This window comes from Mobula hypostoma, chromosome 2 (assembly GCF_963921235.1).
Source record: "Mobula hypostoma chromosome 2, sMobHyp1.1, whole genome shotgun sequence".
In the NCBI taxonomy this organism is placed as follows: domain Eukaryota; kingdom Metazoa; phylum Chordata; class Chondrichthyes; order Myliobatiformes; family Myliobatidae; genus Mobula; species Mobula hypostoma.
Window position 1 is genome coordinate 60423017 of NC_086098.1, and position 20322 is coordinate 60443338.

The 20322-nt window shown below is 38.6% G+C and overlaps 1 protein-coding gene across 4 annotated transcripts in view; it reads left to right on the forward strand.

Annotated features, from left to right (window-relative positions):
• Positions 1-20322, forward strand: part of rock2a (rho-associated, coiled-coil containing protein kinase 2a) — a 259822-nt gene that overhangs the window by 224312 nt on the left and 15188 nt on the right. For 2 of the 4 annotated variants that reach the window (XM_063037545.1, XM_063037552.1), the window contains exons 25-29: positions 8481-8672; positions 13794-13962; positions 16305-16508; positions 18983-19053; positions 20110-20198. In XM_063037545.1, coding sequence (XP_062893615.1) covers positions 8481-8672; positions 13794-13962; positions 16305-16508; positions 18983-19053; positions 20110-20198 — 725 coding nt within the window. The remainder of the gene's footprint in view (positions 1-8480; positions 8673-13793; positions 13963-16304; positions 16509-18982; positions 19054-20109; positions 20199-20322) is intronic. The other 2 variants (XM_063037559.1, XM_063037566.1) reach the window with 1 other exon arrangement.

A 20322-nucleotide genomic window follows, 5' to 3' on the forward strand; every position in this document is an offset into this window, starting at 1 on the left:
ATACACAAGTATATGAAACAAGGTATATGATCTTGTAGTTGAAATTGTTAGAAATTGGCAGATATGACGTACTCAGAGTCAAGGCTGAACGAAGATCACAGCTCAAACCTTAACATTCAAGGATACACGTTGTATTGAAAGGACAGGCAGGGGAGCAGATATCTTATGGTGGCTTTGTTGGTTAAAAATAAAATGAAATCAAATCCTTAGAAGTGATATAGGATCAGAAGTTGTAGAATCTTTGTGGGTAGATTTGAAAAACTGCAAGGGTAGAGAGACCCTGATGGGAGTGATATCCAGGCTTCCAAACAGTAGTCAGGATGTGGGATACAAGTTACAGCAGGGGATAAAAATGACATGTCAAAAGGGCAATGGTCATGGGATTGTTGATATGCAGGTAAATTGGGAAAATCAGATTGGTGCTTGATTCCAAGAGAAAGCATTTATAGAATACTTTTTAGAGCAACTTGTGGTGAAGCCCACTGGTGGAAAAGAGACAATTCTGGATTAGATGTTGTGTAATGTACTAGGATTGACTTGGGGAGCTTAAAATAAAGGAACCCTTAGGAGGTGGTGATCCTAATAATTGAGGTGCATGGTAGCGTAGTGGTTAGCACAGCGCTTTACAGTACCAGTGACCCAGGTTTCAATTCCTGCCGCTGCCTGTAAAGATTTTGTACATTCTTTCCATGACTGCATGGGTTTCTTCTAGGTGCTCCAGTTTCCTCCCACATTCCAAAGACATACCAGTTAGTAGTTTAATTGGTCATTGTAAATTGTCCTGTGACTTAGCTGTGATTTAATTCAGGGGGTAGCATGACAGTGCGGCCTGAAAGGCCTTTTGCATGCTACATCTCAATAAATAAATATCATACAACTCACCCTGCAATTTGAGAGGAGAGGCAAAAATCGGATGTATTGGCATTATAATGGAGTAAACAGAGCTATAGAGGCATAATGGAAGCTGGCCAAAGTTGATTCAAAGGACACTAGCAGGAATGATGGTAGAGCAGCACTGGCTGGAGTTTCTGGGAGTAGCTCAGAAGATGCAGGATCAGTTCATAACAAGCAAGAAGCAGCATTCTAAAGGACGATGAGGCGACGATGACTGACGAGGGAAGTCAAAGACAGCATGTAAGCAAAAGACAGCCTGTACAATGTTGCAAAATTAGTGGGAAGCTAGAGGATTTGGGAGCTTTTCAAAACCAACAGAAGGCAACTAAAACTGCATTAAACAGTGAAAAGATGAAAAGGTAAGCTAGCTGATAATATAGAAGAGGATACCAGAAGTTTTTTTTTCAGGTATATGAAGAGTGAAAGTGGACTTTGGACCACTGGAAAATGATACTGGAGGAGGAGTAGTAATGTGGAGCAAAGAAATGCTAGGTGAACTGAATGAGTATTTCATGTCACGTGTCAGAAATTCAAGAGTGTCAGGGGGGGAAGAATCAGTATGGTCGCTATTACTAAGCAGTACCATTGGAAGCTGAAAGGTCTGAAGGTGTAGAAGTCACCTGGACCAGAATGACTTCACTCCATGGTTCTGAAAGATGCATCTGAAAAGATTGTGGAAGCATTAGTAATGATATTTAAAGAATCGCTAGAGTTTGGAATGTTTCTGGAGGATTGGAAATTGCAATGTCAGTCCACACTTTAAGAAGGAATGGAGACACATGATAAAGTAGGCTGAGGGGAAATCATGCCTGACAAATTTGTTGGAATCCTTTAAGGAAATAACAGGCAGAATAGACAGAGAAGAATTAATGGATATTGAATTTTGGAAGACCTCTGACAAGGTGTCACATATGCAGCTGCTAAACAAGATAAAAACCCATGGAAAGATACCAGCATGCACAGAAGATTGGCTGACTGGCAGAAGGCAAATTGTATGAAGAAAAGGAGTCTTTGGCTGCTGGTGATTGGTAGTGTTTCACAGGAGTCTGTTGGTCTGCTGCTTTTCATATTATGTGTCAATAATCTGGATGATGGAATTCATGGCTTTGTGGTCAAGTCTGTTGATGATACAAGCAGTGAGTGGGCAGGTAATGCTGAGAAGCAGGGAGTCTTACAATGTTGGAAAGTATATGGTTATGCACTTTGGTGGAAGAAATAAATGGAGACTATTATTTAGATGGGGAGAGAATTCAAAATGCAGAGATGCAAAAGGACTTGGAAGTCCTTGTGCAGGATACCCTAACAGTTAACCTCCAGTTTGAGTCAGTGGTGAAGAAGGCAAATGCAATGTTGGTATTCATTTCTAGAAGTATAGAATATAAGAGCAGGGATATGATGTTGAGGCTCTATAAGGCACTCGTGAGACCATACTTGGAGTATTGTGTGCAATTTTGGGCTCCTTATTTTAGAAAAGATATACTGATAGGAGAGGGTTCAGAGAAGATTCATGAGAATGATTCTAGGAATGAAAGGGTTACCATATGAGGAATGTCTGGCAGCTCTTGGGCTGTATTCCCTGGAGTTCAGGAGAATGAGGGGGGATCTCATAGAAACATTCCAAATGTTAAAAGGCCTGAACAGATTAGATATGGCAAAGTTATTTCCCTTGGTAGGGGACTGTCTAGGACAAGAGGGCATGACTTCAGGATTGAAGGACGTCCATTTATTTATAGTCATAGTTATACTTTATTGATCCCAGGGGGAAATTGGTTTTCGTTACAGTTGCACCATAAATAATAAATAGTAATAGAACCATAAGTAGTTAAATAGTAATATGTAAACTTATGCCAGTAAATTATGAAATAAGTCTGGGACCAGCCTATCGGCACAGGGTGTCTGAACCTCCAAGGGAGAAGTTGTGAAGTTTGATGGCCACAGGCAGGAATGACTTCCTATGATGCTCTGTGCTGCATCTTGGAGGAATGAGTCTCTGGCTGAATGTACTCCTGTGCCCACCCAGAACATTATGTAGTGGATGGGAGACATTGTCCAAGATGGCGTGCAACTTAGACAGCATCCTCTTTTCAGACACCACCGTGAGAGAGTCCAGTTCCATCCCCACAACATCACTGGCCTTACGAATAAGTTTGTTGATTCTGTTGGTGTCTGCTACCCTCAGCCTGCTGCCCCAGCACACAACAGCAAACATGATAGCACTGGCCACCACAGACGCATAGAACATCCTCAGCATCGTCTGGCAGATGTTAAAGGACCTCAGTTTCTTCAGGAAATAGAGACGGCTCTGACCCTTCTTGTAGACAGCCTCAGTGTTCTTTGACCAGTCCAGTTTATTGTCAATTCGTATCCCCAGGTATTTGTAATCCTCCACCCTATCCACACTGTCCCCCTGGATGGGAACAGAGGTCACCGGTACCTTAGCTCTCCTCAGGTCTACCATCAGCTCCTTAGTTTTTTTCACATTAAGCTGCAGATAATTCTGCTCACACCATGTGACAAAGTTTCCTACAGTAGCCCTGTACTCAACCTCATCTCCCTTGCTGATGCATCCAACTATGGCAGAGTCATCCAAAAACTTCTGAAGATGACAAGACTCTGTGCAGTAGTTGGTCCGAGGTGTAAATGGTGAAGAGAAAGGGAGACAAGACTGTCCCCTGTGGAGCCCCAGTGCTGCTGATTACTCTGTCGGACACAGTGTTGCAAGCACACGTACTGTGGTCTGCCAGTCAGGTAATCAAGAATCCATGATACCAAGGGAGCATCCACCTGCATCGCTGTCAGCTTCTCCCCCAGCAGAGCAGGGCGTATGGTGTTGAATGCACTGGAGAAGTCAAAAAACATGACCCTCACAGTGCTCGCTGGCTTGTCCAGGTGGGCGTAGACACGGTTCAGCAGGTAGACGATGGCATCCTCAACTCCTAGTCGGGGCTGGTAGGCAAACTGGAGGGGATTTAAGTGTGGCCTGACCATAGGCCGGAGCAGCTCCAGAACAAGTCTGTCCAGGGTCTTCATGATGTGGGAGGTCAATGCCACCGGTCTGTAGTCATTGAGGCCGCTGGGGACAGATGTGGAGAAATTACTTTAGTTAAAGGGTGGTAAATCTGTGGAATTTGTTGCCACAAGCAGCTGTGGAGGCCAAGTCATTAAGGCAGCAATAGATAGATTCTTGGTTATCCAGACATCAAAGTGTGTGGGGAGAAGGCAGGGGAGTGGGGATGACTGGAACAATTGGATCAACCCATGATTGGTGGAGCATACTCGATGGGCTGAATGGCCTACTTCTGCTCCTATATCTTATGATCTGTAAAAGGCTTTGGACACAGATTAGAAGAATGGACAAAGAAGTGGCAGATGGAATACAGTATAGCGAAGTGTATAATCATGCACTTTGATAGAAGGATTCCCTGGAAAGGTTAACTTGCAGGTTGAATCGGTAGCATTCATTTCACAGGCACTGGAATATAAAAGCAAGCTGAGAACTAGATGTCCTATCCCCACTAGAGCTATTAACATCATTATTAATAAAATTATCTACAGCAGGGTCTTCTAAAATATACTTACTGACAATGTCATTGCACTTATCCTGCAAACTGGATTCTACCTCCATGGTCAAACAAGAGAAAATCTACAGATGCTGGAAAGTCAAGCAACACACATAAAATGCTGGAGGAACTCAGCAGGCCAGGCAGCATCTATGGAAAAGAGTTAAGTCAATGCTTCAGGCTGAGACTCTTCATCAGGACTAGTAACAGATACATCTATTCTATCCAGGCACATCAACCTCCCCTTGTGTTTCAGTATTCCTTTGCCTGTCTTTTTACTGGATAAATTCTGCAAGCATTCATTTCGAGAGTGCTAGAATATAAAAGCAAGGATGTAATGCTCAAAGTAACCTATATGTCACCATATACAGCCTTGAGATTCGTTTTCTTGTGACCAGACAGAGCAAATCCAAGAAACATAGTAAAATGAATGAAAGACCGCACGCAACAGAAGGGACAAACCTATTTTTATGTATTCTTTGGCATAATATCTTGGACCAAAACCAGTTTGGAAAATTTACAAAGAAAAATAAGAACTGAAATGACAAATTTCAGAAAACATTATGTATACTTGAATGCGCTTAAATTAAAGCTACCTAGGACAGAAGGGGGAAGAGGGATAATCTTACATTAAAAATCTACACAACAGTTAGATAAAACTTCTAAGGATATACTTTCATCAATGAAAACAGGATTCAGTGCTCTATGCGAGCATATGCAATTCTGATGAAAGTATACACCACTAAACTTAAATGAGAGCACAACCCAGAAATAGAAGACATTATCACTATTGAAGAAAAAGTTGACCAATGAAAGATCATGACCCTCCATGGAAGGCATCCCCACAGTCTGAGCAGATTTGATGTTAACAAGGAAGCGTGTATCGCCTGGCTCAGAGCTGATGACCTCTTCCCAGAAACAGAAGGGTTCCTTGTGGCAATACCAGGACCATGTGGTTAACACAAAATTATCATAAATACATATTAAAAGACCAACAAATTCAAGGTGATAAATGTAGAAAGTGCCAAGAACAAAAAACAAAAACAATCCAACACATTTCAGAATCTGTATCAGTTTAGCTCGATCTGATTACTTACACAGGCACAATTAAGTGGCAAACATCATTTTTCAAAATCTTGCTTTAGAATACAAATTTCTTGAAGAAATCATACCTTACTACAGTATAAATACAAGCGAGATCCAGTTTTAGAGTCAGAATCCCACAATTGTTTTTATGACTGATCCGTTATTATAGATCAAACAATCCATAATAACCATCCAGATATATTAATACAGGATAACAAGCAAGAACAACTTACTAAATAGATATATTCATTCCAAACACATAACTTACAGAAGTTAACAAGTGAAGAACCAGAAATATGCTGAATTAAAAGAGGAAATTGAAAGACTTTAGAACATAAGCAGGGTATACATTGTCCCATTAGTAGTATCTACAACTGTTACCATTCCAAGCGCATTACACAATAGCATTAAACATTTAGGGCTACACAACAATATAGTCGTAGTCATACTTTATTAATCCTGGGGGAAATTGGTTTTTGTTACAGCTGCTCCATAAATAATAAATAGTAATAGAACCATAAATAGTTAAATAGTAATATGTAAATTATGCCAGTAAATTATGAAATAAGTCCAGGACCAGCCTATTGGCTCAGGATGTCTGACCCTCCAAGGGAGGAGTTGTAAAGTTTGATAGCCACAGGCAGGAATGACTTCCTATGACGCTCAGTGTTGCATCTCGGTGGAATGAGCCTCTGGCTGAATGTACTCCTGTGCCCTGTACTCCTGTACATATCTATGTAAACCTTCAGAAAACCACAATACTAAACACTACTAAAATACTCTGAAAGTTGTTGCGATTGAGAAATGTGCATGCTTGGCTCCGCCTGCACCTCAGGTTATACCAGCTTGAGATGAGAAAAACTTTAAAAATAAATAAATAAATAATGTCAAGCGCATGAGACAAAGAATCTTTCAAAAGTGAGTCCATAAGTTGTGGGAATGGCTCAGTGATGGGGTTAGTAAAGTTATATCCACTGGTTCAAGGGCCTGATGACTGAAGGGTAATTGTTTCTGAACCTGGTGTTGTGGGTCCTGAGGCTCCTATACGACCTTCCTGATTCAGCTTCGAGAAGAGAGCATGGTCTGGGCAGTGGGAGTCCTTGATAATGGATGTTGTTTTCCTGCAACAGCACTCAGTGGTGTGCTCAGTGGTGGGGAGGGCTTTACCCATGATGGGCTAGGCCATATCCACCACTTTTTGGAGGATTTTCTTTTGAAGGGCATTGGTGTTTCCACTTCAAGCTGTGAAGCAACCAATAAATATACTTTCTGCCACACATCGAAAGAAATTTGTCAGATCTTTAGATAACATGTCAAATCTTCACAAACTTCTAAGGAAGTAGAGTCACTGTTCTGATTTTTGTGTATCTGCGCCCAAGACAGATCCTCTGAAATGATCACATCAAGGAATTAAAGTTGTTGACCCTCTCCACCTTTGATTTCCCCCAAAGAGAACTGGCTCATGGTCTTCCCAGTTTCCTCCTCCTGAAGTCAATAATCAGCTCCTTGGTCTTACTGACATTGAGAGAGAGGTTATTCTGGCATCACTAAGCTTCTCCTGTATGCTGTTCAATCTCCCTCCTATATGCTGATTTGTCACCACCTTTGATTTAACCAATGACATAGTGTATATCAGTATACTTAGATATGCCATTAGAACTGTGTTTAACCTCACAGTCTTAAGTATGAAGTGAGTAGAGTGGTGGTGGGGGGTGTATGCGCATAACCTTATAGTGCACCTGTGCTGATGGAGATTGTGGAGATATTATTGCCAATCCAGACTGGGGTCTGCAAGTGAGGAAATCAACCGTCCAATTGCACAAAGAGGTATTGAGGCGAAGGTCTTGCAGCTTATTAATTAGTTTTGAGGGGATGATGGTATTGAATGTTGAGCTGTAGTCAAGAGCATCCTGATGTATGCATCTGATGTGCATTTTGCTGTCCAGATGTTCCAGGGTTGAATGAAGAGCTAATGAAATGGCATCTTTTGTGCTGATAGACAAATTGAAGCAGATCTAAGTCACTTCTCAGACAGAAGTTGATAAGTTTCATCACTAACCTGTCACATCACAGTGGATGTAAGTGTTACTGGATGATAGTCATTGACGCAGATTACCATGTTCTTCTTGGGCACTGGTATAATTGAAGCTTTCCTGAAGCAAGTTTTAAAAGGCATTTGTGAGACCACATTTAGAGTTTTGTAAGCAGTTTTGGGCCACATATCAAATAAAAGATGCACTGGCATTGGTGAGAGTCCAGAGGAAGTTTACAAGAATGTAAGTGTTAATGTATGAGGAGTATTTGATGGCTCTGGGCCTGTACTCAGTCGTTTACAAGAATGAGGGTGGGTGGAGGGATCCTAATGAAACTTAAACTTAATACTGAAAAGCCTCGTGGAAAGGATGTTTCCAGTAGTGGGAGAGTCTACAAGCAGAGGGCACAGCCTCAGAATAGAAGGAAGTCCCTTTACAACAGAAATGAGAAGGAATTTCTTTAGCAAGAGGGTGGTGAATCTGGAATTCATTGCCAGGTTTGGCTGTGGAGGTCAAGCTATTGGGTTTATTTAAAGCAGAGGTTGATAGATTTTAAATTAGTAAGCATGCCAAAGGTTACGTAGAGAAGACAGGAGAAATTGGATTGAGAGGGGAAATAAATCAGCCATGATTCGCAGAGCAGACTTGATGGGCCAAATAACCTAATTTTACTCCTATATCTTCTAGTCTGAAAGAATACTAGAGTCAAACGTGCTCAGTTTTGTAAAGCTGAATGTTGCATATTATTACATTGTTGATGAAATATGTACAAATTTATTCAGTAACTGACTCTAAGTGAAAGATTTTTTTTACAGACATACTTTGGGACTTACTGGGCAAATTGTTCTTTGCTGAAGGAATTACATTCTCAAATGCAAATTCTCAAGAAAATAGTTTTATCTTTCAGGCTGTCAATAAATTAGCCGAAATTATGAATCGCAAGGATATGAAGAGGGACCATGGGAAGCGTGGAAATGACACTGATGTTCGTAAAAAAGAAAAAGAAAATCGAAAACTGCAATTAGAGCTAAGGTCAGAGCGGGAAAAACTAACACAAATGATGATCAAATACCAGAAAGAGCTCAATGAAATGCAAGCGGTAAGATGATGCATGAAATTTGCTCTACAGGCAAAGATAGCAATTTTTATTTGTTAAGATCCCAATTGTGATATGTACAGACTCTGTCAATTTTATTATGTAGCAGTGCTTCAATTTTTTCTGCTCTTTGTTCCATTACAATGGTTTGTAACGATGTTCCTGCCCACATGCCTCGCACTTTCGGGGGATTAATTCTGCAAATGTTCTCAAAAGCGGATAAGTGGCCGAGGACAGCGCAGTAAAATTTTATATTCTGATGTGCAGACAATTACTTTGTAAAGTAATAGCTTGGGAAGAAACTTTAATCGGAAAAAGTTCACTCTTACTAAGATTTAATTTATAACCTGAGAAAAGACCAAATTGTGCTAATAACTCTAAAACAGCAGGAATGGATCTCTCAGGATTAGAAATATATAAAAGTAAATCATCAGCATAGAGTGATAATTTATGGGACTTTAATCCCCGAGTTATCCCAGTAATATTTAAAGATTCTCGAATAGCAATTGCAAGAGGTTCTAATGCAATATCAAATAATAGGGGACTAAGAGGACAGCCTTGTCGAGTACCACGAAAGAGAGGAAAAAAAGGTGAGTTTAAGGAGTTAGTACGAACCGAGGCTACAGGGGAATAATATAACAGTTTAATCCAGGATATAAATTTCAAGCTAAAATTAAACATTTCAAGCACCTTAAATAAATAAGGCCATTCTACTCTATCAAAAGCTTTCTCGGCATCTAAAGAAATAACACACTCAGGAACATTTTGTGAGGGAGTATAAACGATATTTAACAATGTACGAATATTATAAAAAGAGTAACGACCTTTAATAAAACCCGTTTGGTCTTCCGAAATAATAGAAGGAAGTACTTTTTCTAGTCTATTTGCTAATAACTTAGAAAAAACTTTAGAATCAACATTTAATAAAGATATTGGTCTATAAGATGCACATTGAGCAGGGTCTTTATCCTTCTTTAGTATTAAAGAAATTGATGCTCTATTAAAAGATTCCGGAAGTTTACCAAGTTTCAAAGAAGCCTCAAAAACCTTATAGAGCCAAGGAATCAATAAAGAAGCAAAACATTTATAAAATTCAACGGTAAACCCATCAGGGCCAGGAGCTTTCCCCAGATTCATAGAAAAAATAACATTCTTAATCTCATCCATTGTAATGGAAGTATCTAATAAAGAAGACATATCCTGTGAAATCAGAGGGAAGTCTAACTTATCTAAAAAATCATTCATATATTTAGAATCTCGAGGAGACTCTGATTGGTATAAAGAAGAATAAAAATCACAAAAGGTTTGATTAATCCCCACATGATCCAATATCAATCGATCATTTTGGTTATAAATCTGATTGATTTGAGATTTAACATAATTAGATTTCAATTGATTAGCCAGCAGCTTGCCAATTTTATCACTGTGAACATAAAAATCACTTCTTGTTTTCTTTAATTGGTTTACAATCGAGGACGAGAGTAGTAAACTGTGTTCCATTTGAAGTTCAGTTCTTTGTTTGTATAGCTCCTCAGAAGGAGCCATAACATATTTCTTATCAATTTCTTTAATCTTGTCCACAATTACCATCTCCTCCTGCTTCTGTTTCTTCCTCAAAGCAACGGAATACGAAATAATCTGACCCCGAATATAGGCTTTAAAAGTGTCCCAAAGAGTGTTAACCGAAATATCTTCTGTATGGTTAATTGTAAAAAAAAGCTCAATCTGTTCATTCATAAAATTAACAAAGTCCGAGTCCTGAAGCAACAGCGAATTAAAACGCCATTGTCTATTGTTTGGTATATTGGCCATAATTTTAATAGAAAGCTTAAGTGGAGCATGATCCGAAATGGTTATAGAATCATAATCACATTTAATCACTGAAGAAATGAGACGAGAATCAATGAAAAAATAATCAATTCTTGAATAGGAATGATGAACATGTGAAAAGAAGGAAAAATCTTTTTCCTGAGGATGCAGAAAACGCCAAATGTCCGTCGACCCAGAATCAGAAAGGAAAAAATTAATCAAATTTGCAGATTTATTAGGTAAAGTCCGTAAAGGAGCCGAACGGTCCAAAGCTGGAGATAAACAGGTATTAAGATCTCCGCCCCAAATCAATGAAAACTCGTTCAAATTCGGAAACTGATCAAACAATGATTTATAAAATTCCGGACAATCCATATTAGGAGCATAAACATTAACCAAAACTACTTTTTTATTAAATAATAAACCACTAACCAATAAAAATCTACCATTCGGATCAGAGATAATATCCTGTTGTATAAAAGTAACTGAGGAGTCTATAAAGATAGAGACGCCTCGAATCTTAGCATTGGAGTTCGAATGAAATTGTTGTCCCTTCCAAAATTTGAAAAAACGTAGTCTGTCCCCCCTCCGTACATGGGTCTCTTGTAAAAATAAAATTTGTGCTTTAAGTCTCCGGAACACTTTAAAAACTTTTTTCCTTTTAATAGGATGATTAAGACCATTAGTATTCCAGGAGACAAAATTAATAATAGACTCCATAAATCCTAAAGTCAACCCATAACAAGGAGGATTGACAATAGGCGCGACCCACAGACCCGGAGAGGAAACAGAACATACAAAAGATACCGGGGAAAAGGACGTAACCAATACTTCAATAATGTATATAGCCCAAAGAGAAACAAACTAAAACGTGAAGCCCCTCCCACCGCCCCCCACCCCAGGACCCCAAGGCGAAATCTAAAGCAGACCCGCCAGAAAGAAGCAAGCGCTAAAACTACCCCCATGACTTCCGGTATACGCTCCCTAAAAAAAAGGTATAAATATGAAAAGGATCAGCTAATTGTAAAACAGTAAAAAATAAGTAAAAAAAAGTTAGCTCAATTAAAATACACACAGAACAGAACAAAAGCCGGAAAGTATATATTAAAAAAAACCACAATAAACCTCAAACTCATGAATAGACACAGCAACAAAAAAAATAGGATTATTAACATAAAATGATTATAAAAAGCAAAACAGAATAAAATTTAAAAAAAACTACAAAATTTAAGGCCGCACAGGAAATACGTAAGATGACAAAAGGGAAGTAACCACCCAGAATCCCCTGGGAAAAGAAAGAAATGACGCAGTTAAAAAGAAAGTTTAGCAGCCATATTAAGAAATCGAAAGTAAACTTTTCTGCCCAAATAGGGCACAGAAAAGTTAAAACCAACCAATTCACAGCCTCCGATCAACGGAGAAAATTAAAAAAAGGCAATTAAGATGTTGAAGATGAAAGTTGATCCAGATAACTCTGGGCATCCGATGGAGAATCAAAAAAACGAAGAGCTCCATCTAACATGCGAATCCTTAGACGTGCAGGGTACAGCAGCGCTGGTCTTAAATCCATCTTATAGAATTCCGACATCACGGATCTGTAACGGACCCGTTGGTCCCAGATTGGTTTACTGAAATCTTCCACGAATCGGAACTTAAGATCCGAAAAATCAATGAAACCTTTAGATCGAGCGAATCGAAACAGTCTCTCCTTATCTTGAAAGTAATGAAAACGTAAGATAACATGCCTAGGTCTATCTGACCTAGACGAGTATGATGGGATTCTGTGAACACGATCCAGTAGCGGTGGTTGGTCAGGAAATACAGTAGGGAATGCATCTTTTAAAAGTTGAGAGAAATATTTCATAGGGTTGTTAGCTTCCACGGCTTCCCTGACGCCAATCATTCGTAAATTCTGCCGTCGCATTCTAGATTCCAAGTCAGAGTTTTTAAAAGTCAAAAAGTCAAGTTTCTTCTTCATTACATTAATTGTTTCTTCGACTTTCCCCATCTTAAGCTCACTTTGTTGCGCGGATTTTTGAAGACCAGATATAGCCGACTGATGTTCCGCAATACATGTTTGCATCTTATCAATTAAATCGGCAATTTTCTGGAACTTAGTTGAGATTTCCATATGAATCAGGTCTTTAACAAAGCCCATAATTTCTGTACGAATCATCTCCCTAACAGAGGTTGAAATTTCCCTCTGAATTAACTCCGATATAGCTTCCAAAGTCACCGGTGATTCAGTCGGAGGGAGATCCGTAGCTTTCGGTTTAACCGGAGGTTTACCATCCTTGCCGTCTTTCCCGTTCTTAGACATAGCAGATCTAAGTTCCATCCAATTGTCAGAGAATTCAGTTTAATTCAAAGTATTGTAAAAATTGATGCCTTAATAGTTAATTAAAGTATAGCTGACCATAGAGAGAAAAAACTCAGAGGTAATGGAGCGAGTCAAGAACGCGACTTCACTCCATGAGCGCTACCGGAAGTCCTCGGGAAGAAACTTTGAAGCATATTTTACACATAATATGAAAGCTTTGAGAAGCAGATGCTAACTGAAGCAACATATGTACAAATTAAGGTTTACTTAAAAATGAAGTTTTTCAGCTGCTGTTATTTGAAGACGTAGGTGTGTTGATAAAACGCAGAATTTTGGTGTGGATATCTTGTTACAATATAGGAACCTGTCACTTTCTGAAGAAGAAATAGGCATTATTAAACAGGTCAGATGAAGAATCTTCAGGTGTATGTTGTTTCTTCTGACATCTGAGATACGTTTCCCATGAAGAATATGTGATGAGATCCCTGGACTGGTCTACCGAATGAATTTTAAAATATTAACAAAATAAAGTGACTTGAAGGTGGCATGTATTGGTGAGGTTTGAGAAAAGAGAATTAGTTGATTCAGCAAAGGGTGCAGCCGTAAACAATGGGTGGAATTGATGTTTTTTAGTAGAGTTAATGGTCAGTTGAGCAATCCAATAAGCTCTGCTAGGGGAAAGTAGTGGGAAGCAATTGTGAAGAAATTGTTTATGGTTCATATGAAAGTAATGATAAAGTACTGAAGTCACGAGAAAGGACGTTTGGAGATTGGGTACTAGAATGTAGAAAACATCTAATGTTTAAAAAGAATAATAGCAAAATCAAACAGAGCAGCTTTTAATAAAGTAAAAAATTGAAGTAAAAGCTCATATGGAAACAAAAGCAATACAGATGAGGTGTGGGTTTGATTATTTGCACTAGAGTTCTGTTTTTTTAAGGGTTATTTTATATAAATGACCATAATTCACTGATATAACCTTAATCTTCCCACAGCAAATTGCAGAAGAAAGTCAGGTGCGTATTGAACTGCAGATGGCATTAGACAGCAAAGACAGTGATATTGAACAGCTTCGTTCACAGCTGCAGCTAATACATGTGGGCCTAGATACGACTAGTATTGGCAGTGGTCCTGGTGATGCAGAAGCAGATGATGGATTTCCTGGTATGTATATCTTACTCCCTAATTAAAAAAAAAAGTCTTTGGGTAATGAAACTTTAAATGTAGTTATATTTTAGTGGTAATTTAATGTCTTGATTAATACTCATTCAGTGTAATTTCTGTGACTAGGATAATTGTACAATTTATGTAACAAATGCTGTTAAATTTAATATGTATAAATGCTTCACATTATAGTTTTGATGGAAATCAGTCGAGCTGTTTGCACCAGTGCCATTTCCCTAGTTGACTCTGTCATGGTGTCAGTTTGGCTTTTATTCTGTGATCAGTTCCTTTACATCCCTAGTGTTTTCTCACCTTTTATACAAGTTTGTTTCAATTCTCTCATTTTACATCTTTGTTCTCACTGCCTATTCAAATACCAAAAATTTTCTAGTGGTGGTACTTCTGCTGTTTTCCTTAGCCTTAAACTAAGTGCATTTTCATTCTCTGGTTTTTAACCTTCAGCTTTATTCAGCATTCTCTCAATCCCCTTGCATTCACTGTTATCTTTCCTGTATCTCTTATAAGAGCATAAGAACAAAGTAGGAGTAGGCTGCTCTGCCATTCAGTCAAATTATGGATGCTCTGAACTTGAGCTTTTCATGCCTAATCCTTCTAATGTTTGATTCCCTTGTTTAAAAGCCTATCTTGGAGTTGAATAGACTTACTGGCTCATCCACAACTCTCTGTGGTAGAGATTTCCTGGAGATTTTCTGAACTCTTAAGACGAAATTCCTCTATCTTGAGCTGTCACACCATTGGCTTGCAATACATTTTCCATAGCTTTTGTTTCTTTCACATACACCACTCCTCCCTATTTGTCAAACCACCACAGAATCTTTCATGATGTCAACTAATATGTACAGAGATACAATTCCACTCTCTATATCTGGTGTACTTATTCCTGTGTTCAAATTCCAGTCCTAAGTTTCTCTGTCACTTCAAATTACTGCCTCATCAATCTTCTATAATAACACTTTCAATACTTATGTAGGAGTGGGAGTACTTAACAGGGCTCAGGTGATCTACCATGCGAGTTCCTAATTGCTAACTAAACTTGGCAACATTTTGAGGGCACAGTAGCTTCCCCACAGGACTAACAGCAAGTCTTCATCTGGTTCGTGGCAAGCATGAGTATACAGAATAAATCCTCTCAAAAAACCATATTATACAGTAAAATGTCTTCACTCTGACCTGACTGACAATAGTAATTCATTGTTTAAGGAAACGGGTACTAAAGTGCCATGAAAACAATTAATTTTTATTTCAAATTGAAATTTAGCTGTTTCAGTCAGGTACAAAAGTTTACAATATTTAAGAGAAAACAGGAATTCCCAATCTAAACCTCTCCATCAAAGTGAATCATTTGATTTTTAAACTCCTTAAACCTATTTATCCTTTTAATGCTCAGTTTTTGTTGACAAGCCAACTGCCAGATGTACATTAAAGGTGCAAAATAAATACTCCCCATTAGCTCTTCATATTTTGGGGAATAGTGTTTTGACATGCTGTACAGTAAAACTTTCTAGTAGATTACAAAAAGACAGTTAAGGTTTTGTGCAACATGCTGTGGGATGATTTGCCCTTCTAATCAAAGTGAATGCAGTTTCTGACCTGGAGATCGCATGTGTAATGAACCAGAATTGATTAGAGAGCTTAGGGATAAGTGATCATAATATGATAGTAATTACCCTGCAATTTGAGAAGGAGAAGCTAAAGTGGGATGTATCAGTATTACAGTGGAGTAAAGGGAATTACAGAGGCATGAGAGAGGAACTGGTCAAAATTGATTGGAAAAGAGCATTGGCAGGGATGGCAGCAGAGCTGCAATGGCTAGAATTTCTGGGAGCAATTTGGAAGGCATAGGATATATACATCCCAAAGATGAAGAAGTATTCTAAAGGCAGGATGACACAACCATTGCTGACAAGAGAAGTCAAAACCATCATAAAAACAAAAGAACAGGCATATAATAGATCAAAAAGCAGTGAGAAGTTAGAGGATTGGGAAGTTTTTCAAGACCTACAGAAGGCAACTGAAGTCATAAAGAAGGAAAAGATGGAATACTTCATAGATAATGGGATGAATTGTATTGCTTTCTTGCATTAGCAAGTATAGAATTCTAAAATTACTATATTACAGTTTAATAAAATTAGTTTCATCCACCCATCTAAAAATATGTTTTGCAAGACAAAATATTGTATATAGTTAACTTATTTCATTCTTTTACTTCGTGACTACTTTTGTTCAATTTAATTGATGTTGTATCCTTGTTGCACTAATTAAAACAATGGAAAGTAAACATCTTCACTTTTCTACTTGTCTTGTCACCTTGGTTTTCTCAGTTCGAATCACTCAATCCCACACCACGGAGTCCATGTCTTTTAGCTACAAGCGTTCTTCCACTTCCGTCACCATTGACACTAAGCCCTCTTATTCTCACCTTCATGGTTTTGATTCTGAGTCTGACTCAGACGACGATACAGAGCCTATTGTACACGTACAGTCTGACCCTGATTCTGAAACTGAGCTTGAACCTGATTCTGCAGGTGATGTACTGCATGTGATAAAGCTCTTTCTGCTTGTGTTTATTAAAACTCAGATATTAGAGTATGCCTGGCGTTCTTTATAACAACAAAGAATGTTGTTTGAAGGAGATGCACAAATGAGGATACAGAAGAAAATTGATCATTAAAATGCACTGCAAAGATTCCATTTTATCTTTAAAAAATCTATCTTGCTTAACTGGAATTGATCTACCTGTAGAAACTAAATTTCTATGAATATATTTAGCTAAAAATGCTAGTCAAAGTGCTAAAATATAACCTTATTAACTTCCAAATTGTTGGCTTAGCTGATTAGCCTAACCTCCAGTGTTGATCATATGGCTTTTTGTTCTGGCTTAATGTGCAAATTCTAGTTTAAAGCTGATTTTTATTTTAAGAGCTGTGCTATTTACATAAATTTCAATTTGAGTTTGGATGTCAAATTTTATCTATTAGCAGGTTTTGGGTTTTTTGGGTCACTTAATTAAGTGCATAAGAATATTATTCTAAATCACCGTAAGGCTGAAGAACCTGCATAGGTTTCAAGTTGTGATTGGAAATAATTCTGCGCTTTTCCTTTCAATTTATTTAGTTTAAGCCTGGCAAAAATTGCTCCATTGCTTTTTTCACACTCGCAAATATTTTCAAGATTGTATTCCAAATTCAAAGTAAACGGTGGCTTATAGATATTTGGAACATAAGAACTTATTGTTGAAATTGCTGAAGCTTACAGCTCCAGGAGTGTGGGTACAACCTCTTGATACTATATCAATCGAGTATATATAAGTTAGACTGGTGAGGTGGGGTGGGGGGTAGTTTTCATAGACATCTGCAACACATTACAGGCCCTTCGGCCCACAATGTTGTGCCAACCATGAAACCTACTATGGAAACTGCCTAGAATTTCCCTGCTGCATAGAATTTCCCTACTGCATAGCCTTCTATTTTTCTGAGCTCCATGTACCTGTCCAAGAGTCTCTTAAAAGACCCTATTGTCTCCACCTCCCCCGCTGTCAGAAGCAGTGCATTCCACGCACCCACCACTCTGTGTGAAAAACTTAGCCCTGACATCCCCTCTGTACCTACTTCCAAGCACCTTAAAACTATGCCCCCTCGTGTTAGCCATTTCAGCCCTGGGGAAAAAAGCCTCTGGCTATCCACATGACCAATGCCTCTCATCATCTTATACACCTCTATCAAGTCACCTCTCATCCTCCATTGCTCCAAGGAGATAAGGCTGAGTTCACTAAACCTATTCTCATAAGGCAGCTCTCCAATTCATGCAACATCCTTGTAAAACTCCTCTGCACTCTTTCAATAGTATCCACATCCTTCCTGCAGTGAGGTGACCAGAATTGAACACAGTACTCCAAGTAGGGTCTGACCAAGGTCTTGTATAACTGCAACATTACCTCACGGCTCCTGAGCTCAATCCCATAGTTGATGAATGCCAACACACCATACACCTTCTTAACAACACTGCCAACCTGCACAATAGCTTTGAGTGTCCTATAGATACGGACTCCAAGATCTCTATGATCCTCCACACTGCCAAAAGTCTTACCATTAATATTATATTCTACCTTCAAATTTGACCCTCCAATATGAACCACCTCACACTCTGGGTTGAACTCCATCTGCCACTTCTCAGCCCAGTTTTGCATCCTATCACTGTCCCGCTGTAACCTTTGACAACCCTCCAGACTATCCACAACACCCCCAAACTTACTAACCCACCCTTTTACTACTTCATCCAAGTCATTTATAAAAATCACAAAGATGAGAGGTCCCTGAACAGATCCCTGCGGAACATCACTGGTCATTGACCTCCGTGCAAAACGTGGAACATCTACAACCACCCTTTGCCTTCAGAGGGCAAGCCAATTCTGGATCCATAAAGCAAGGTCTCCTTGGCTCCCATACCTCCTTACTTTCTGATTGAGCCTTGCATGGGGAACCTTATGAAATGCCTTACTGAAATCCATATACACTACATCCACTGCTCTACCTTCATCAGAGTGTTTTGTTATATCCTCAAAGAATTCAATCAAGGCTGTAAGGAACGACCTACCCTTGACAAAGCCATGCTGACTATCCCTAATCAGCTTGTCTCTCCGAATGCTCATGAATCCTGCCTCTGAGGATCTTCTCCAACAACTTGTCCATCACTGAAGTAAGACTCACCATGGGAGGTTCTAGCTTTCTCCCTCATGCACAGAAATGCTGATGTGTTAAATGTCTCCTATAGTAACTTTAATGAGGAGAAAGGTAAGAGCTGGGGTTAATGGGATACAAGAGAGAGCATAGATTGCAGAGAGATGTGTGTGGGAGAATTGGAATGCTGCATGTGTTCACGAGCTGGAATCAATTCAGTAGGATTAATGTCCTCTTGTGTCATAAGAAAGGGATGCTGATATCACCCATTTGGTACTCGGAAATTTAGGCTAATTGTCATTGTTCTTAACTGCTTTTTGTAGAATCCAGACTGGAAGGCTGGCTTTCCTTGCCCATGAGAAATAACACAAAAAAATTTCTGTGGCGGAAACAGGTATACAAAGAAGTTCCTTATTATTAACCAGACTAGCTGTCCTTTGCCTGATTAAAATGTATTATTTGTAATTAAGTTGGTAGTTAAGATCTCTAACTTGTGGCAATGTGCATACAGTGGCACAGATAGTAATGACCATCCTTAATAGAGCACTCAAAGGTAGCTGTCAGCACGGGGGAATAATATGCCTGCTTATAGCTTTGATAAATGGACATTTTATTCTATTTGCAAATTTTGGGTGATTTGCAGGCAGAAATAGAACTTGTGTTCAATTATTTGTATGCAAAATCTTTGCTTAAAGTTTATTTTCTTGAGAATAATTTGAGTCAATTTGGCTAAGTATTTTTTGTTAAAGACAGACAAATTATTTAATTAGGGTTGATATCCACTCTGAGTATTTGCTTCTACATGTTCTAGAGTTACATGGAATTTGAATATTCCTTCCTAAAAACTGGTTTGGCATCTATGGCTAAATCTGTCTGGATCATGTGTTTACAAATTGTTTACTATTCTAGGATAGTTCTGGAGAATAAACATATTCTCAGAGACTATTTGAAGTTAAAGAAAAAATAAGATGAAATTGTACATAGGCCAGACTGCATAAATGAGAGAAAAGCAGAGTTAATATTTTGGGCCAGTGATCTATCAACAAACCTTCACCTTCAAGTGCAAAAACATCCTGGATAATTTTGTTGTTAATACTGCGACCATCTCCACTCGTGGCAATTTACTTGCAAACGTTTCGTCACCATGCTGGGAGACATCATCAGAGCACTATTAATTGTGGTGTATGCTCCAAATGCTTGACCTTTATGTACTTATCAACCAGCTGATGGGTCATCAATTTGGAAACTCAGTTGTGATGTTGGGAGGAAATCTCATCAATGATTGGTTGCATGACGAATTTTGTGCATTGTGGTCTGGAATTTTGCCTATGTGGTGGTTCATGAATAGCATTGACACTTACATGTTTGTTTGCAGAAAACCACGCTTCATATTCTGTTCGCAATTTAACTATATTATTTTCTCTGAAGCAAATATGATTTTATTTTTCAGTATGTAGTTGTGAGCAGTAAAAAGATCCTATTTTATGACAGCGAGCAAGACAAAGAGTTGTCTAATCCTTCTATGGTGTTGGATATTGAGTAAGTAGCTCATTTTATTCTGATAAACCTTTAATATTTAAATTGTTTCAAACTTAAAATGAGTCTTGCTACCAATTAGAACTATAAATGAATAGTTTTTGTCTCCCCTTTTCATTAGTTCCCT